The sequence below is a fragment of the Tetrao urogallus genome (genome assembly GCF_951394365.1).
Source record: "Tetrao urogallus genome assembly, chromosome: 17".
NCBI lineage: Eukaryota > Metazoa > Chordata > Aves > Galliformes > Phasianidae > Tetrao > Tetrao urogallus.
Window position 1 is genome coordinate 12,296,268 of NC_136830.1, and position 20,963 is coordinate 12,317,230.

Consider the following 20,963-nt stretch of genomic DNA (forward strand, 5'->3'; position numbering starts at 1 on the left):
AGCTGAAGGTTGGTATGGGGCTTTGAACAGAGGCTGGCCCTCTCCTCTCCCTGCAAGGCTGGTGCTCCCTGGTTGCTGACCCTGGCTGCGTGCTGCAGACAGATTTGTTTCATACAGCAGTGAATTTATGGCTGTATTTCTGTCAAGTGAGCCAAAACTCATGCTGCCTTCACTTTGCCATGCCAGCTCTGGAGGAGCAGCTGGTGCAGGCTGGCTTTCAGGGCAGCGCACACCTGATCCAGCCTGAGCTCTGCTCTGCAGAGCCACCAAAGCACTTGTGGCAAATGTGGCACAGCAATGGGAGCTCGTAAAAGATCAGCAGTGTGGTGGGGAGTGTTGCTGGCCAGATGATATCTGCTTTAACATCAGCCTGAGGGTGAGAAAACCTGTATATTTGCCTAAGTCCTCAGGGGAGGTATCAGTAGGAGAGGACTGCATCTCTGTGAGCAACAGAGCTCGCTTGGATAGAGGGACATTCTCTATAGGTGATGCTTTAAATGTTTAAGTTTGGTGTTGCAGGAGGACTGAAGTTAGGTGATTGAGGAAGATTCATGCTAGCTAACTTCAGATTCTCATAGTAGCCAACTAGTAGAGCAAAGCAGTCCCCCTTAATTCATTCTATAGTTAACTGGGAGATAAACATTCCTAATCTGTTGCTGCAAGTGTGCATCTGGCAGGGGAAGCATGTCAACTGCAGTGCTCTTGGAGTGCGAATAGCTGCTCGCTACCAGACAGAGTAACCAGACAGGGTGAACCTTGGCTGAGTGGGCTCTAGGATTTAAGAGTTTTTGGTTATAGTTATGCACAGGTGAGATAATATCTGTTGGTGTCAGTGAAATTTGTTCGGGTAATGCCACCTTCATCACCAGCCCCTCTGCTCAGTGCAGCCCTTTCTATCTCAGCTGTAAAAAGACAGTATGGATCTTTCAGAAAGCAGCTTTCCTCCAGTGAGAGTTGTGTGTGTTAGGTATGGGGCGAGCCTGAGGGAAGTGAAAGGCAGGAGATACTATTCCAGTGGAGAGAGCTGGAGGACGCCCTATCTAGAGTGCTCAGAGCTTGAGCTGAAGGATGACTTGAGTTCCCAAAAGTGTCTTTCCCCCACCATCTTAACTGGCCTGGGTTTAATAAACAAAATCCCCTCTCCCCCTGACCATGCCTTGGACTTGCAATGAACCCATTGCTCTTCTTCCCTTTCAGATCACTCAGCTGAAGATTGAGAACAACCCCTTTGCAAAAGGTTTCCGCGGCAGCGATGACATGGAGCTCCACAGGATGTCCAGGATGCAGAGGTAATGCATGCCACCATCATGGGTATCTCCAGCCCCATGAGAGCTCTGGGCTCTGTTTTGTGTGTCACTGGTGGGTGAGCGAACAAGGATGTGGTGACAGTCCCTTCTCTGGCATCTTCTTGTGCCTTTTACCTCAAATTGGTGAACTACCATTCCAACGTGAGGCCAACATCCACAACTTTCCACTCCAGTTTTAATGCTTGTGTTGCAGAGGCAGGGTTTGGGCCACGGGAACACAGAGCTATTGCAGAAGAGTTGGAAGATATCTTCTTCCCAGCTGGTAGTTCTGTAGAGCCAAAGGCCTCAGCCCTGTTCTGAGAGCAGTTTTGTTAAGAGTTCTCCAGATGCCTCTGGAGACTTGGTGCATTGTGTTGGTTTCTGACGTTCAGAGGGTCTTAGGCAGAAAGGATGTGTTTTCCTGGTCAGCCCTGGATTCTCGAAGCAGGGGTATAGATATGGTGACTTCAGGGTGAAACAGGAAGCTGTTAGAAAATGTTGGGATCTTCAGGGCCAGGTGGTGGCTGAAGAGGTCTTTTTGGATCTCCGTTTTGGATGTAAATACGTAGGCTGAAACTTATGCCTAAATCCTGTTTAAAAATCCTGTTTAAAGTCCTTTTCTAAATGTCAGGCTCTGCTGGTAATTAACTTCATGCCTTTCACTTGACTTGGAACTTCATACATGTGTCAAGTTACTTCCTGGTGCAAATGTTTTGCAGGAACTTTGCCATACCCGTGATTACACCTAAGACAGATGTAGAGGCTCAATATAGCATTTTCCATCCAGGAGAGCAGGAGTGCTTTAGATCCCTTATTCTCTGGAAACAGCAAAGCTGGCTTTGAGCGGAGGGCTGTAGGGGCCATGCTGTCGCCTTCTGGAGGCATCCACCCACGGGCAGCCCAGGAACCTGGAGCTGATCCCTCCAGGCTGTAAGTGGTTGCTGCTGCCTTGGGAGCTGATGTTTATGCAGATCCACAAGTCGTACAGTTGCTGTATTTGGTGTCCTATAGATCTTACAGCCATGCAAAAGGAGGGCACCCGATGATGCCTGTAATCCTGCAAACCCAGAACCTTATTCAATACACCCATAAGCTTACCCAAATGGAGTGGGCAAGTGTCTGCTTGCGTGCAACCATTCTCAGGATCAGATCAGAAAAAGCCTCTGTGTATATATATATAAAGCACTTACTCTTCTAATTCCATGCCATCCCTGAAGGTGATGTTCCCTCTGCCCACCCTCTGCACAGATCCTACTGGCACAATGTCTCAATGTCTCAATTCATTTATTTATTTATTATTCTGGGGGGTGCACTCAGTTGAAATAACTTTGCTCCCTCCCCCAGTGCCAGCCTTCCAACTTTTACTGGAACTTGAGTAATGATGTCCCGGCACCTTTTTTTTTTTTTTTTTTTTGCTGCTAAACTACCCTTTCATTATGGCCAATGGGAAGATTTGAAGGTTTACATTCATTGTGGGGTTTCTGAAGGGAGGAGGGAGGAGGCAAAACAGTGAGGACTATTAGAAGGGCTTCATGACATATGAAGAGCATGGCACCTAGCCATGCTGAGCTTGTGCTAAAAATGGCTTGGCATTTTTCTGTGGGGCCTGTGGTCATACTCTGATACAGTGAACAGAAGCACTTGGAATATATAAACACACATGCCCAGACCTGACATGGTGGAAAGGGTTAAAATCCACAGCCTTGACTTAGTAGGACAATTTCTGATGCTTGTTTCCTTAATAACTTATCCTCTATACGGATTACACAGAAATGATTTTGTACCATTACAAAGATATCATTTTTTTAACAAGAGAGCAGGATTGGGTCATTCTATTATGATGAAGACACACCCAGGGTTGTAAATACAGACAAATCAGAACTCACGTTTGTGGGCTTTTTCTGTATCGCAACCCATACAAAATATATTAATATATAAAGACATGTAAGTGATGTATACATGAGATAAATAGCCATTCAGCACTGGGTATGTTAGAGAAGCTCAACCTACGTTTGTGGTTTTATGTTTCATATATAAATATATATTTAAGTACAATGTATGTGTGTATGCACACGTGTAGTGAGGCTGTTTTCTCCACTGGCTGGCAGATGTTGGTACATGGGCTTTGAGGGAGTGATGGCTGCGTGTGCTCCCAGAGAACATACTTTTAGGGCAGTTTCTTCATTACAGAGAAAAGAAGGTAGCTGGAAAAAAAACCACGCTTTTACAAAACAGTGCACAGCCTTTAGTACTGGGAAGCGGTGACCTGACATTCATCAGGTCACTGATCATCTCATTAGGGGGTGTAGCCATGGAGGGAATGAATTTTTCATGCTGAGGAAAGCCTAAGCACCTTTGTTGTCTTAACTGTGTCCTAACTTCAGTGCAGAGGGACATTTCATAGCCAAAGGCAGAGCTGAGAACCATGCCAGCAGGCTGTGTGGGTTTGAGGAAAGCCATTCCAGCATGGTTGGAGTGGTCCCCTTCTCACCCCCATCACCTGCATGCCTTGGGGCAGTGTTGGAGAGAGGCCTGAGCCCTGAGATGTGCTCCCAGCACAGATCCTACTGTGTCTCTTGGGGCATGGACCCAGTGGCAGCTGAAGATGCCATCCAGAAGCAGAGACCCCTGGCTGGGTTTCTGGGCTTTCTCTGTGCAAAAGGGGCTTCCAGAGAGCAGAACTGCTTTTGAGAAGGTGGTGAGATGAGTGTCGTGAGTGATATGGGTGTAGGTTGGGCTGAGGAACCCTTCCTGCCTTGCTTGTAGTCTGAACAATGTGCTTAGAGTAAACGTCTGCCTTTCAATAGCTGCAGTTATGAGAGAGGAGCTCCACCTGGACCTGAAGAGCTGTGGCTGTCAGCAAATGTGAGCACAGGACAAAGGCTGGCTTGCTGGGTCCAACATTATTTTGCTCAGCTAAGGTCTTGCAGTGGTGTATAGCAGCTCTCAGTGATGGCAATTCCTCTGCTGAACACCTCCCTTTGGCAGACGGCAAGGGCTGGGGGAAGGAAGACAAAGTGAGGAAGGAAGACAACTTATAGAGCCAAGTGTGAGCTCAGAGCAAGGTCTCAGGTGCCTTGTTGAGGGCTCTCCCTCCATCTCCATCTGCGCTGTGGCCAAGAAAGAGCAGCACGTTGTCCTGAGCCCCCCAGGGATGGGCGTTCTGCGGGGCGGATGTGGATGTGTGTGAGCCCAGCCCTCTCCATGGCTCCTTTTTGCAAGACCTCCGTGGTGATTTTTCCCCCTCTGGTTTCCTAGAAGAAAAGTTAATAAGTCGGTGTAGGTAGAAAACTTCATTCAGGAGTGTTATTGAGCCTTTCAGCAGCAGATGATTTAATTCAGAACAAATAGCCTGGAGCTTGAGAGATCCCAATTCCAGCGCAAACAGACTCCTGACACAAGTTCACTTCCCCCCTTTCTTTCCTGAGGCACGTGGGACCCCATAGCTGTTTCTCTGATGGGATAAGTGCGCTGGGACAACATTCTTTTTTTAACTCTCGATTTTTTTTTTCCAAGCATGAAGTCAGGTTGTTTTTTTTTTTTTTTTTCTTTCCTGATTATTTTAGGAAAAAAAAAAACCAAACCAAACCAAAACAAAACAAAACATACTACAGGAAAATGCATAGGGAATATGTTCTACTACATCTGCATCCTGTGGTCGTGCTGCAATTGAAAGGCATAAATCAGGTGAATAGAACCACGTGGTTGTGGTGCTGGGAATATCAGGCGAACTAGTTCTTTCAGATCTGTTGCTGTACTGCAGAAATCCCTTCTGGCTAGTCTGCCTGTGCCAAAGGGAATTTGGTGCGGGAAGAAAGAGCAAAATGCACAGCAGAAATCCTCTCAGATGATGAGGTCTGCATTGCAGATGCCAGCGTGGGGCTTCACCCTTAACAATTTTCCATGCATGGCAGTCAGAGGAGCTGTGCTAATAGATTGTGGCTACAGAATGAGCTGGGAGATTGCATGCAAGTTGTGGCTTTTATTTATCTTTTTAATCTGTAATTGCCAAGAGACAGAGGGGGAGAAGTGTCAGTGGGTCTGGGACTAGGGCACTGTGACAGAGCAATTCCGTTCAACCCTTTAGCCAACTTTGCTGATCATTTGCAATTCCTGTTGTCTGCTGTGATTGCTACGGGTGCTGAAGAGCTTCTGGAAATCTCAACCCCTTGTTACCGTTCATTGGAATTGCTGCAATTAGTCCTGGAAGCTCCTCATTGGGAAAGCTTTTGAGTGGAAAGACAGTGAGGTGGAAGGGTGGCTCTCAGCCCCCGTGGTGGCTGCCCTGAGCCTTTTCTGAGTGAGGCCCAGAGCAATGTGCTCAGCGAAGGGCAGAGCGGCAGCGTGATTCACAGATGTGGCTCAGTGCTAAGGATGTCTTTTCTCCATCAAGGACCTTGAGCCATAGCTTGCTTCCTTTGGCATCAATCGACAGTAATCTTTGGAACTATTCCAAATATTTCCTGGTGTAACTGAGAACAGAAACTGGGCGAGACTCACAGGATATACAAACAGTGCCATGATTCAGAACTGGTACAGCAGAGAAGATGCCTGCCTGTAGAGGAAATGGATGAGCCTTTAGGCTCTAAAAATGTGATATACCCCAACTTGCTGACATCGTGTTGGACTGATGGGCCCTGTTCTGTCTCCTGCAAGTAGGTCTCAGTCCACCACAAACAACCTCGCTCTCCTTGCATCTTCTCCTTGCATCTTTACATCCACTTTCATTTCCCATCTTCCATCACTGAAATCTCCCAAGGGCAACATACTGTCTGAAGCATTTTCTGTGCAAGGTTTAGGGTTGTAACATCTGTTGGAGAGATGATGTTTTCCTCCAGCAAATGTCCCTGAGGAAAGTTTCCTGGTCAAAACCCCGGTGGAAACCATAGTCTTGAGCTGAATTCTGCAGAATTTGATGAGATTCAGATGAAATCCAGAATAAGACTCTGTGGATTTCACTGGAGGGTATCCACCGTTCTTTTAAAGTGAGATATTCACAGGGTACTGCAATTTCTCCCACTGCTGGATCTGTTCAGCAGGACCCAATCTGCAGAAGTTCTGCCCAGCATCGATGTCTGCTGATGCTGCCTCTGGTCAACGTCCATTTTCCTTACCCTCCCGAGTTCCTATTACACGAACAGCAGTATTTGTCTGTGGCACGCCAGCTTTTCATCTGCCTGAAGATGAGAGCTCTGGATTTCTAGCAATTTTATCTGTTGGTTCTTTGGGTTCATTGCAATGGGCTCTTTGTGCTTCCCTGCTCACTGAGTGACAGGGGCATTGGTATCTAACACAGATGTGCCCCCAAAACAGCTGTGTTGGTCCGCTTCACAAGTTGGTGAGGAGGTCAGGACGTCTGATGTGTTGGTGGAGGCTGTTGCTGTGAACAGCCTTCCATATTTCTCTGGATATTTGGACTTATTCTAGTATATTCTGGTATAGTCTAGCTTTCTGTGAGGCTGGCCTGCAGTCCCCCTGCAGGGAGAGCTCATATTTGATCTGCGCTAAGACTGAAGGAAGTACTCAGTAGTCCCCCTCCCTCTAAGTCTGTCCTCTCACGCTGTAGATTATCCACCTCAGACTCTCCAGACAGTCTCCTGAGAGAGGTTTGGTTTTATTACAGCGTGTTGGAAATAAGCTGAAATGAATGCACAGTGACAATTGGCAATTGTTTGCTGGTATTTTTTTTTTCCTGGGAGATGTTATACTTATTGCAGTCACTTATGTTCTCTTCCTCTCTGTATCTTCTGTGGCTTACTTTCATTTCTTTCCTACTCTCAAATCTCAGCAGGAAGGACAAAAATTGGTGGCCTGGGTAATACAAAATCAAATAACTTCGAGTTGTATTTGCACATCTGGAGTAAGGATCTGATCCTGCATCACCGCATCCATCGGTGCTGAGTGGGTGACTTAAATTTTATGATGCTTTAGAAAGAGAGAAGAGGGATCCAGTATTGGCCACTGATACACCACAGGTCAGCCTAGAGGGTAGGAGCTGCCATCACAAAGAAGTTGTAGATGGTGCTGAGCCTACAGGCTCCAAAGGATAATATGAAAACATGGCAGCAAACCATAGGGAAATCCTCTTCCATCTCATGTCTCATCCTGACCTCGAAGAGATATTGTAAAATCTTTGGGACCTGGTACTTAATGGCTATTTTGTGTTCTCATTACTGTTACTACAACAGCTCTGAAAAGCCTGGTACCCATTGCTTTGTGGCAGAAATATCAGAAGAGCCATAGTAGAACTGTTTGCTTAGGGCCACCAGGGACTGGATGTTGCAACACAGAAGATTCCAAGTTATAAACTGAATTTACGGAGAGATTTTAAACTTCTTGTTTTTGTCTGCTAGCTATGTTTACTATGCAATTACTTATAAATTAGGGAACTCCAAGTCTGCACATAAAAATATGTTGAAAATTCACTATTCTTTTGCAACACAGTGATAAGCAGGAAAGTGAACTGGAAGATATACAGTTATCATTTTCTGTGAAGATATACATTTATCATTTTCCACAGGTTTTATTAGTGTGCGGAGGCCACGCAGGTTTATGACTCTAAGATTACAAAACCTCCTTGAACTTCCTCCTCTGAATCCTTTCTAGATACGAATTGGTGGCGTAAGTGACCTCATCGTGTCCTGGTGAGGGTGTCATTTGGCCAGGGAAGGGGGAAGATGCCATGAGATGTGACAGTGGGAAGGATTTTGCTAATCTCACCTGGCAGAGCTCGTTTTGTGCCCCGCACAGCACTCCTGCTTCCTCCCAGTCCTTCTCTGCTGTTGTAATACACGAGCTTTGGTAGCCAAGCGTTCATTAGCACTAACTCGAACTCAAAGTGTATCAATCACATCTCTTCCCTTGCAAATTCTTTCCCGAACCAAAGTTTTTTGTTCTTCTATTTTTTTTTTTTCTTCACTAAAATGTAGTTCATTAATGATCCCATATAGAACTGTTGCTCATGCTTGTTCAGGAACAGCAATCTCTCCCTTGCTGTGCAGACAACCTCCTGTCTCGCCACAGCAGTCAGTCTTCCCAACTTCTCAGCCATTTTTTTGGACAGCAATAATTCTGGACACAGCAAGCATTGTGTGCCAGCAGTGAATGAAACCTTTAATTCTATTAAACTGCGGCCCAGGATTGCAACTGGCTATTCTGGGATTAGTGACTTTTAAGTATTCACTGGGGAAAAGAAGGAAGGAAGGAAGGAAGGAAGGAAGGAAGGAAGGAAGGAAGGAAGGAAGGAAGGAAGGAAGGAAGGAAGGAAGGAAGGAAGGAAGGAAGGAAGGAAGGAAGGAAGGAAGGAAGGAAGGAAGGAAGGAAGGAAGGAAGGAAGGAAGGAAGGAAGGAAGGAAGGAAGGAAGGAAGGGAGGAAGGGAGGGAGGAAGGGAGGAAGGGAGGAAGGGAGGAAGGGAGGAAGGAAGGAAGGAAGGAAGGGAGGGAGGGAGGGAGGGAGGGAGGAAAAGAAGGAAAGGAAGGGAGGAAAAGAAGGAAAAGAAGGAAAAGAAAGAAAAGAAGGAAAAGAAGGAAAGGAAGAAAGAAAGAAGGAAAGGAAGAAAAAAGAAGGAAAGAAAGAAAGGAAGGAAAGGAAGAAAGAAAGAAGGAAAGAAGGAAAGAAAGAAAGAAGGATAGAAGGAAAGAAAGGATGGATTTTTAAAGACCAAAAGGCAGTCTATAGTTGTGGCTGTGTATACTGTGTATTGTGTTCTTGGGAAATAGTACAAATGTTTCAAGATGACTGTAGTGCACCAAAGCAATTTCTTTCTTAGAACTCAGAGCTTGCAAGGAACAGAGAAATAGAAATACAGAGAGAATTGCCTTCGACAGTAGGGGAAAAAAAAAAGTGAAAGGAAGAGAATATTTTTGATATTTAGTTTCCTGTCTCTCACTCCTCAAATCGTTAATTTTGGGGGCAAAAATAACACCCAGTGTGTTTGACTGAAATGGAAATATTTCTGTCTGAAGAGAAGTCCCTGTCTCCTGGGAAGAGAAATGTGGTGTTTCCAACTGCTCTCCCTCCAGCACATGTCCTGCTATGCTATGGAGCACCACGCTCCTCTGGCAGCCACAGAAGCTGTGGTTTCCCTGGGAAAAGCAGTTGGAAAGGAACCAGCGCTTAACAGGGGTGTGGGACCCTGACACCACCTGTGCTGGGTACTTTGGGGTAAAAATATTGCAGCTTAAGGCACATAGCTCCTTTAGAGATAGGAAATACCTTTTATTAATAAAAAACTATCAGCTCTCTGTAGTGACAGGGAAAACGTTATAGGTGAGCAGCATCAGGGTGAGGGCTGCTTCTCTGTGTTATATGATCCTTTGCACAGCAAGAGCATGATGCAAGCGGAGGTGCCTGTGAACTCCTGTGAGAGGTTACTGGAAGAAACACCTGCAAAAGGGCATCCAATGGAGGCATCCAATACCTCCACCCCAGAAGAAGGGAGAAACTGTGGCAGCATTCAGCTTTGCTGTCCTCCAAAAGAGCCACAGTAAACATGGTATGACATCAGGCCACAGTGTGTCCCTCCTCTGTGGCAGCTCATAGGCACTCCATTGGGGAAACAAAAGGAGAACTGTGTAATTTTAGTCTGGGGAAGAGGAGGCTGAGAGGAGACCTTATTGCCCTCCTCAAATAGCTAAAAGGTGATTGTGGGGAGAGCGGAGTTTGTCTCTTCTTGCTGGTGACAGGTGACAGGACAAGGGGAAATGGCCTCAAGCTGTGCCAGGGGAGATTTAGGTTGGGTATCAGAAAGGGTGATTAAGCATTGGAATAGGCTCCCCAGGGAGGTAGTTGAGTCACTGTCACTGGATGTGTTTTAATACCATCTGCATGTGGTGCTCAGGGTCATGATTTAGCAGAGGGTTGTTAGAGTTAGGGTAGTATGGTCAGGTTGTGGTTGGACTCAATGATCTCTAAGATCTTTCCCAACCTGAGCAAGTCTGTGATTCTATGTTTCTATGATGTTTGGGAGAGGTTTGTGAGCTGACGAAGAACGAATCAGTCAGTCCACATAGCAGTCTGATCAGGAAGCAGAGTCAGCTTTGGGCATCTTGTCTCCCTAAGGGAAATGTGAGGATGGCAGCTTTGGGCATTGTGCTGGTACCATTTCCATGAAGACCCATTTGTGAAGGTGGAGCATGGCAGAAGCAGACAGCTCAAAGCTATAATCTGGTAGGGCTGAGAGGCACAGTACTTAGGGGGTTTATCTGAAGGGAGGTCTGAAGGTAATAGCTCTTGACCTTCCAGCAGGAGCTCATGCAATGGAATCATGGGCGCTAGCTGCCCACTGGTGAAGAGGTCTCCTGAAGCACACAGCACCTCCTGGCACCCATTACTGCCTTGTGTGCGCAAAGAATGAGTCCCCACTTCCTCCCACATTCCTACCAGCCCACTTCTCTTTTTGTTCACCATGCACAGCCTGAAATTCACTTTTAGCAAAAAGCTGCATGATTGGTCAGCTGTGGGAAGGAGCTGCAGGGCTGGTGGAGTAAGAACCCCACCTTTGGTGTAGGCTTGGCAAGTCACCAGCGCCCGGGGTTTGGAAAACATTTGTGGCACAATGAGAAACACATTCACTTGGTTTTGAGCTCCTGGGTGAGTTTCCCCTCTATAACAGCTCTGTTGCTAATGGTTCTGGAAGTCACCACAGCAGTGGTTTGGATGAAAGCTCCCTGCTGAGAGTAGGTTTATATAATTGGTATTGTTAAATGTTGTAAATAAGTTCTGAGTTGTTGCTATGATAGGTCCTCTCTAAAAGGCCTAAGAGGAGATTCAGGGCTCCTCCTCCACACATATGTGGCCAGGCGAGCCCGTTCAAGATGGGATTGGAGGATCTACCCTTGGGCAGGTGAGCAGGGCACCTCTAAGCCATCTTGCTGCAGAGGTTGTGGCTGCAAAGAGCAAAGTTGTATTGTGATCTGGGCTCTGGTTCAGACTGCTCTGAGCCCAGCAAGTCTTTGGATTCAGCAAGTGCCTGGTCATTGTGGAAGTGGAGGAGGTTAGTGTTTCACCTGAGGTCTCTGGTCTCTGAGCCCCCTACTCCTTCCTGTGAGAATAATCTTGTCCTGCCACATGTTGCCAATGTGCTTGGAGAAATGTCTCTAAAACATTGTATGCTCTTGTAGGAGAGGGATTTGGAGCCACTGTTGGCAAAGCACCACTGCTTCAAACCGGATTTCAAAACAAGGAAACAAGCCACACTTTCCATCAGTGCTCACCCTCCTGGAGTGGCTCTGCTCAGGCAAATGGCTCCTCGTGATATTTTATTTCTCCGAGCACTCTGGGAGGGAGCTTGTTCTCTGGTCCAGAGATCCCCATTCAGGACAACCAGGCTGGAGGAGCCTGGGGAAAAAAGAATGGGGGCAGCAACCACACAGGAAAAAAGTAGACCTAAATATTTAATCCACCATCACATCAGCTTGATTCCCTGTAAGCAACTTGATGGAAATGAGCTTTTTATTTACATACATGCTCATATATATGATATAAATAGGAAGTGATTCATAAATGCCATCATATTGTGTACATATAAATCTTATGTATTTTGCTATGACTTCATATATCTATCTTAAGTGTAGGTAAAATAAAAGTGGTGAAGAGGCAAGAATACAAGGAGAAAGATACCGAAAGGAGAGCAAGAGGGGAGAGAATGCTGCAGTGACAACATGTGATGGGGCTGCAGTCTCCTGGGAGGGGCGCCTCTATTTCTCTGAAAGTCTCATCAACACCATGACGCTAATGTGCTGCCTTCATTTATTAATTCACCAATTCTTTTTATTAATTGATTGCTTTTCTGCTTTTCTTTTTTGTTTGTTTGTTTGTTTGCTTTTAGTAAAGAGTACCCAGTTGTTCCCAGGAGCACAGTGAGACAGAAAGTGTCCTCCAATCACAGCCCCTTCAGTGGTGAGACCAGGGTCCTTTCCACCTCCTCCAACCTGGGCTCCCAGTACCAGTGTGAGAACGGGGTGTCAAGCACCTCCCAGGACCTGCTGCCACCTGCCAACCCCTACCCAATCTCCCAGGAGCACAGCCAGATCTACCACTGCACCAAGAGAAAAGGTCAGGCCTTCAATACTGCTGCTTGTGACTTTCCCCCTCCCTAGCATGACTTTGGCCATTACTTTGTAGCACTCTCTCACTGTGGGATGGGAGGCTCTGGCTTGCTTTGTGGTGCCTCTTGAAGATGGGCAAGGGCTGAGTGCTGTGCAATAGAAGTGGGGAGCAGCACGGAGTAGGGCTAGAAAACTCTTCTCACCTGTGGGAGCCTGGATTCTTTCCTCTGCCCTGGGCTGGGAGCAGCTGCTGGCACCTTCCATCCGTGCTGAATCCACATTTGGCAAGATAGCTGGTGCCGGAGATAAAGTTGACTTATCTGTCTCTGTAGCCCTCAGTTAGGGTTAATCTCTGAGTGTAGATACCTTGACAGCTTGGATTTTGTGGTTTTTGTCTAAAAGTCTCACGGCTGGAAGACATTTGCCCATATGCAGAAAGCATTTCCACTTAAATGCTCAGTCTAATGAGCGGGGCATGGGATTGAAAATCATGATATCCATGTTCATTCCCCTCTGGCGTGACTGACCTGCTTTGACAGAGCTTGAGGGATCACACTGTGAGTACTTTACACTGACTGCTCAGCTCGTCCTGGCGTGAAGAGCCCGGGGTACCAGCAGGATAATTGTTCTCAGGCAGGAGCAGGCACTTTGTGGGCTCTCCCTTCCCCTCCCAGAGCAGTGGGTGTGCCCAGATGCAGAAATGCTTCAGGACTGGGAAATCAAAAACATGAGATCAGGCCTGGACCCTCAGAGGAAAATAGGGAATTTTCAGGGCAGTGTTATGGGACAGGCAGGAGGTTGTGGCTGCCTACCCGGTTCACTTTTCTCCAGGATTTGGACTTGGTGCAAAGGAAAAGCCAAAAGGAGACAGCACGCACCACAGCATTTGGCTGCACGAAGTACTGCTCCAGCCTGGTAGCTTCTTCCTACAGCAGATATCTTCCTGCTTCCCTGCAGGGTCCTATCAGCAAGCCACATGCCATTATTTTTAGCATCCTAACCCCGGGGCACTGGGATGTGCAGTGCAGACTCAGGGTGAAAGTGGCAGATGCCAGGAAGTGCTGGCAGATGGGACAGCAGGGCAGTGGAAATAGAGGTCTCACCCTTGGTAAGTCCTCCAAGTATTGTAGCATTGCATCTGTGGACATACATGTATATATGCAAAACAAAAATTGTTGAGAAATCTTAATATTTTCATGTTGTGGAGCTGAGCCAAAGAGAGAGAAATGGAGGCATAATTTTCTGAGTCTTCCAGCTGGTGGGGTGACCCCGGTTCTCATACAGCCAATATCCAAGCTGTGGTGGGTAGAGAGTAAGGAACAGCAGTGCACTTCCAGAGTGTCCGAGGTCCGGGTGAGCTGTATCACCCTTGCTCCCCCCATCCTGGTGTAGAATGATGGGTGCAAGCTGCTGGGACACGGGGGGACTGCCACTAAGCCTTATGGTGGAAATGGGATAAGAGGTCACAGTGGCCCTTGGTGTCTCAGCCTGAGATCCAGCCTCGGTGCCCTGGGAGCTGAGCTTTTGACGTTCCTCTTCCCCTCCACTGAACATGAATAAAACAAGCTGGCCCAAATGGCAGCGGCCCTTCGGACAATCTGCATGTCTCTGCACCGCAGGGCAATTCATCATTTGCCTCCACATTGTAAAGTGATAAGGAATCAGCTGAGGTTTCCTTCCAGTTTTGGGATTCCCACTAAGTGGTGTCTCCATGGGTGGTTTCCCTCAATCCCTCAATTATCTCACTTCCTCTTATTGTCACAAAAGAGACGACTATCTGCCCCATAATAAGCTCCCCAGCCCCTTCTGGCCTGCATGGCCCTTGCAGAAGTGCAGGAGACTGGCCAAGCGCGTCCTTGTCTGTAGGGCCGACGGCTCCTCATTATCTCCACGATGGCTTGAGTGGCACAAGCAGTTAAGGGCCTTTTATCAAAGCCGCCAAATGCTTTAATCAAAGAGAAGCAGCGTCCTGTCCGACACCACCGCCTTCTTCCCCAAGCTGTGTGTCTCAGGAGCCTGAGCCTCTGCTCCCCTTGCTGTGCTTTTTCCCCTCCCATGCATGCAGCAAATCGAAAACAGTCATGGGGCTTAAAGGAAAGAAACACAAAGTTAATGGGAAACAGAGAGCCAACATCAGCTGCCAAGCAGCGCTTTGCAAAGTGAAATTAATTAAAACAACAACAACAACAACAAAAACTGAGGGATGAGCAATTCTTCTCAGATAAATCAGAATGTGATCCAAGGTTTCATCTCAAACTCAGGCTGAGTGTGGCACTTTCTTCTAGCGCTGAACAGGATCTGCATTAAACTAGGGGAACTAATCGTATCTATTATATTTATCTTTCTCTTGCAACATCTCCTCCTTCAGCGAAATACCAAACTCTTCCTCACACCTCTCCTGCTTTCCTACTGCAGTCTCTCTGCATATATTTTAATAAGTCTTCTCATCGGAGAAAAAGTGTAGGTAGGAGTGTGTGCAGTTCCAATCAACTCCTCAAGCACTGGCTCTTCTTCAGTCAGGTTAGGATTTGTCTCCAGCAGATGATTTCCTTCTCATGAGGCTATGGTTATGGATAAGTGCTCCTAGGGCAGAGGGCAATCTGGCTGTGTTCAAGACCAGCTGGTGTCTGTATCTTCTGCAGCAAATACCAGCCCTGCCTTCCAAGATAGGCTCTCGAATAGTGCTCAATCCAGCTTTGACATCTCATGGTGTTTCTTTGGAGCCCTTCTAATCAGGAGGGTGACTCTTCGTTTAGGCTTGGTAAAGAATGGGTCTGTTTGAGCAGCTAAATGGCACCTTATTCAACTTCTCCTTTCTCGGTGACTTGAGACCAAGATTTCACTCTGTGGTTGACAGTGTTGTTCTTAGCTGTCAAGTCAAGATGGATTCACTCTGTAGATCTGATATGGAGTTGCATTAGGGGAGAGCAGCAGGGATGTTATCTCTGAAGACTCCTCTGTCTCAGGGAGCAGATCCCCTTCTGGGTGAGGAAGGAAGGACACATCCCAGAGCACCAATGTGGCAATTCCTGGTGCCTGGGTGGGAACGCGGGGTCAAGGCATTGGGAATGACCCCAGTATGATGTGACAGGTTGCTGCTCCAAGCACTTTTTGACCATGCTGAGTGCTAGGAATAGCAGTCCTGAAGGCTTGAATTGTCCTGCATTGAATCCTAGCTCCAGACTGACATTGCCTATGGCATTTCACCTGGACTGCTCTGGGATGGATGGATGAACTCCACAACTGTGTCCTCCTAAGCAGTGGCCTCATCTCTTGATGTGGATTTTTAGGTTGCAACAAAGATCTGTTAAATCTTTGCCTTTTCTCTAGTTTTTCTCCACTTCTTCCTGTCTCACTGCTGTGCTTGAGAAGCCCAAAAAGACTTGCCAGCAGGCAGCTGGCTTTCTGACTTTCATTTTAGCCCCACATCCCAACTAGGGCATCAGGGCTTGTTTTCCCTTGTGTTATCCTCTCTCTCAGACTTCCTGTGAACTAAAAAGTCATCCCTCTAAACCTCTGCTCCCTCCCAGCCTTACACAATCCCAACCACTTGGCAGATTTCTGGGATGCTTGTGATGCTGAACAGGAGGCGACTGGAACAGCTTCTCCCGGGGGAGGTTATAAAAGTTGTCATGTTGGCACTCTGAGGGAGAAGAGGGATGCGGCAGAATCCACCGGCTCCAACCAGCAAGAACTGTGTCGTTCAGCCACTCAGCTTGGATGTGACCCTGCCCATGGGGAAGTATATATCACTCATCTTCTTCTTGTTCTGCTGAGGTTGGTGGAGATGCAGCAGTGCCTTTCTCCCTTTTCCTCAAGAACAGGCACTGTTAGGGTAGGCTGATCTTTTACCAAGCTGATTTCTCCCTCATCACAGGGAGATGGGATTTCTTTCTCTTGGAGAAGCCGTAGGAACAGGGCTGAATAAAAGCCAGCTGTAGGATGACCTTCTTCTCATCCTGCCAGCATTTTAGGAGTTGCAATGAGTTGGTCAAGGCCTGAGCTACCTCACAGCCGGAGGTGTCTGCAGCCTGCGAGGATGCAGCAGATGTAGCTCGAAGCCTGGAGCAATGGGCTGCAGAGGATCCTGCCTCCAGGGCAGGAGGTGTTCACGAGGCCAGTGGTGCTTCATGCAGATACTCAACTGCTTCACCAGGCAGTGCTTTCTGTGCCTCTGCAGGCAGTACCAGCCATTTACTGCCTCCAGCTTCTGGTGCTGTTTTTCTTTCTTTCTGCCCTGTATCCTTTTCTGTGTTCCCCTGCAGTGCAATGCAGCCAATGCAAGCAGTGTGACTGCTAAAATAACTGCCACGGCCACAACACATCTTAGGTTTCATGTCCCAGGAAATATGACTTGTCTGCCCTTTAGGGATGCACATTTTGGTTGAGTCCATCCTTCTCTTCTTTGACAGCCCTAGTTGGCTTTGTACATTTTGATTGGCTGTTCCCACTCATGTTAGATTCAGATGAGAAACCAGAACGGGCAAAACAACAGCATTAATGATAATCAGCCATTGTCTGTCCCTCATAAAGTTGGGACAAACCTACTGTAATGTCTGGGAAGTGCGAGTGAGCTTTAAAAACTGAAACATTTGGGTCCCATTCTTCATTGTCCTTTATCCCATGGAGATGAGTGTCATGAATTAGAAAGGAGCTCTCCTTTGCAGGGGATTTGCACAAGGAGAAGAGGTGGGCCCTGGGTACCCTGAAGTCCAGAGATTTTACATATTTGCATTTCATTTTGGATAGGTCTAATCCTGGAATTGGGAAAATTCTATTTAAAAAGTCATTTGTGTGGTATTTACAATCCAGCTGGAAGTAGTAAATACCGGAAATCTTGGAACTGCTTATGCTCTCATTCAAACTCCTTCATTAGATAGATCATCTAAGAGGGAGCCAGTTTCCACACATTCTGCAGGCTCCATTTTCCTTGGATCCACTTCTGGCAGCTTCCCCTGCTTGGCAGAACCTTCTGCAGTTGGAGATTTGTGCAGTATCAAGGGGATGCTCACGAGAGCTGGTTGCCACCGTAGGCTTCCAAGAACAGCAATGAACACAGAGGATGGCCAGCATCTCCCAGAGGTGTGCCACTGGGAAAAGGACAAGAGGGGCTGTTAGGGAACCAGCATCAAGAAGTAAAGGCAGAGCAGAGCAGGTTTCTCCACTATGCCCTGCTGAGAATGTGAGAGAACCTTCAGGAAGAGGGTTGTGGCCTGGGGATCCACTGTCCAGGCTCCAGAGCAGTTGGGTTGGCTCTGAGCTGCCCAGAATGGGGATGGCTCTTTTTTTAGCGCTGTGAGAGGTGGAAAAGCAGCAGGAGGAAAAGCTGGAGGGCAGGCAGGCACTGTTAGGATGGGCTGTGATCCTCTGTTAACATCCTCTTTGGAGATAGGTGCAGTCCCCTCGAAGTCCTTAAGAACTAGAATACCAGTGTCCCTCCCATATCTGATATCAGTGAGCACGGGTCTAGAAAGAACAGCAGAGCACTTGCTGGAGCTCATAAAGAAGAGGTGGCAGCTGTAGGACTTCCACTCATGTGCTGGTTGTTTTTGTTTTCTTCTTTCCACCTGCAATGCATTCTGGAAGCAGACCTGTGGCTCTGCAGCCCTGCCTGGCTGTGCTGCAGCAGGGAGTGGAACGTCTGGGTTCAGTGGAAAAATCAGCAGCCTCAGGTTGTAAGTCAGGCACACTTCAGCACAATGGAAAAACAGGGTTTGACTGTTTTGAGCTTCATACTTAAAAAAATAAAATAAAATAAACAGTCAAACCCCAAGCCAGCGGCTTCTAATGCCAGCAGAGTAGTGCGGTTTAATGCTGAAAATTTTATTAGCAGAACAATGCTTCATTTTACAAGACATTGTTTTTCCACTCCAGCGTTCTTATTACTCAGTGGTGGGTTAAGGATCCAAAGCTTTTAGGCTGTGTGTAGAAGCTAGCACTCCGGCTGGTACTGCAGATGTGCCTTTTGTGATGGACCACATTCAGAACCAGGACTCGCAGCTTTTGTCACCTTCACCTATGCAACAAACCCCATCAGAAGTGAGCGCAGTGATACACTGCTGCACCCACTTACCATTTTGGCTGTTTCAATGCCTGGCTCTCCTGCCCTTTGGTGCCTATATGTGCTGGCTGCACTGGGCGGGCACCTGAGTGAGGTGATGGGTTATATTACAAGCAGAGCAGGTGCAGCTTCCAAGAGGAACATATGGCTGCTTACAGCAGTAAGGGTCAATTCTTGGTGGTATTCTTTCCAATTGTTATGCCTTTAGATGGAGTGCCATGTTTTGCCCGCACCAGGAATCCTGCTCTTAGAGCAGGAGCATCAAGCTAACGTGGGTCAGAACAAGCTCTCCTCTCCTTGCCTCACTGACCTTAAAATCTCTCGGTGAAGCTCTTGTTCCTGGGAACTCTGCCATTCATTCCAGCAGAGCTGGATTTCGTTTGATGACCCTGTGAATGAATAAATAAGTGCATATTCGTTTATTCATTTTACTCCCCCTAGAGATTTCACCTACATTGTTTATCTCCTTCCTGCTGTTGGCACAAAGATGCTGCAGGAAACAAAGGGCTCTGCAAGCTGTGCCTTGTTTGGAGAAAAATTCACTTTTTCATTTTGCTTGGCCCCAGCACGCAGCCCTGCATGGATTTATGTTCCCCTTGGCACAGCTGAAGGCTGGGGCTGTTAAATCTGATTGCCTCACCTCTGTCATAGCTGGTGCTCTCACAGTGGAATTTTTATTGTGTCACTTATCACAGAAGTGTATAATTGTATAAGCTTTTAATTAACAGTATCAGCTCTGGGAATGGGGATGTCTGTTAGGGTGCTGTGTCTGCAGGCAGGAGATGTGCTGGCAGCCAACAGAGATGAGTCTGGTGTCATGGGGTATCACCAGAAATAATACTTCTCAAGATCCGTTCTGCAAATTACATTGCTTCTCCTCCCGGAGCTCCCAGCTAATCCCTCTCTCCCCAGCCCAGCAGGCACGATGAGCCGCTTCAGTGGGATCTGTTCAGAACAGTCCCAAGGAAGGGCTGTGACAGCACTGGGAGATGTGTCTGCAGCAGAGGGACTGGAGCTAGATGGCCGTTAGGGCATGTCTGCCTCAGCCTTGCGTGGGCTGTGCCCTTGGTAGAAGGAGGATGGTCCTGGCAGCCTGCAGAGAGGGAGGTTCAGCTGAGGGCATGGCATTGTTGTTTGCTAACAGGAGTTTTCTCTCCCAACAGATGAGGAATGTTCCACCACCGAGCATCCCTACAAGAAGCCCTACATGGAAACTTCACCGGCGGAAGAGGATCCTTTCTACAGGTCCAGTTACCCCCAGCAACAGGGACTGAACACTTCGTACAGGACTGAATCAGCCCAGCGCCAGGCATGTATGTACGCCAGCTCTGCTCCCCCCACGGACCCCGTGCCCAGCCTGGAAGACATCAGCTGTAACACATGGCCCAGCGTGCCATCCTACAGCAGTTGCACAGTGTCTGCCATGCAACCCATGGACAGGTTACCCTACCAGCATTTCTCTGCCCACTTCACCTCAGGGCCTCTGATGCCCCGGCTCAGCAGCGTGGCCAACCACACGTCCCCCCAGATAGGAGACACCCATAGCATGTTCCAGCACCAGACCTCGGTTTCTCACCAGCCCATCGTGCGGCAGTGCGGACCTCAGACCGGCATCCAGTCTCCCCCCAGCAGCTTGCAGCCTGCAGAGTTCCTCTATTCCCATGGTGTGCCTCGAACCCTCTCGCCCCACCAGTACCACTCGGTGCACGGCGTGGGCATGGTGCCAGAGTGGAGCGAGAACAGCTAACGAGGCAGTCGATGGAAATGGGAAAAAAAAATAAAATAAAATAAAATAAGATAAAATAAAATAAATAAAAAAGCGGAGGGGAAAATAAAAAAAAAAAAAAAAAGGGGAAAAAAAATCCAACACACCATCGTTAACAAAAATGAGAGCGTTTTGCAAGACTGCTTTAAGCGAATGTTCACCACCAGCACTCGAGAGGGACAGACGCTGACCGTGCCAACGGTTGGAAGCACACATGGAGCACTCATTGGCCATGGCACGATGTGCCCCCCCCGGTGCTTTGGTTCAGAAGGCAAACCCAGGGGAGTAGAGCACTGACCCCACATACCCCCAGTCCGTGTCTCTGCCACAGCCCTCCCCTGCCCGGCCCTCCCCTGCTCCTCTCCTTCCCAAAGGGACGTGTGACTCCTGCTGCCTTTCTCAACACGGCCAGAGTGCTGGGATGAAAACAACTATGATGTTACTTTTTTTTTTTTTTTTTTTTTTTTTTTTTTTTTTTTTTGTGGTGTTGATGTTGACAATGTTATATAATAAATAATAATATATATATACATTTTCTTTCCATTTTCTCAAAAAAAAAAAAAAAGACAAAAAGACAAAAAGAATGAAAGAAAAAAAGACACCAGCCCTTTTTTTCTTTTCTTTTCTTTTCTTTTTTTTTTTTTTTTTTTAACCAAGGGTGGAATTTATAGCGGTGTTCTTTTTATTTTTTTCCATTGATATGGTCATCATCACTCTTCAATGGCAAAAAGGTGCTTTTATCCCACAAATAAGAAAGCCAGGCTACCTACCTCAGCTGGTGATTTACTGTGAGTGGGACCCT

The 20,963-nt window shown here is 47.3% G+C and overlaps 1 protein-coding gene across 1 annotated transcript in view; it reads left to right on the plus strand.

Moving 5' to 3' along the window:
- The window catches only part of TBX5 (T-box transcription factor 5), a gene marked incomplete at its 3' end in the record, with an annotated part of 35,534 nt that extends 15,391 nt beyond the window's left edge, over positions 1-20,143 (plus strand). Inside the window, exons 7-9 of the mRNA XM_079544030.1 lie at positions 1,198-1,289; positions 12,116-12,342; positions 19,560-20,143. Of these exons, the coding sequence (XP_079400156.1) occupies positions 1,198-1,289; positions 12,116-12,342; positions 19,560-20,143 (903 nt within the window). The remainder of the gene's footprint in view (positions 1-1,197; positions 1,290-12,115; positions 12,343-19,559) is intronic.
- Between the last annotated feature and the right edge of the window lie 820 nt (positions 20,144-20,963).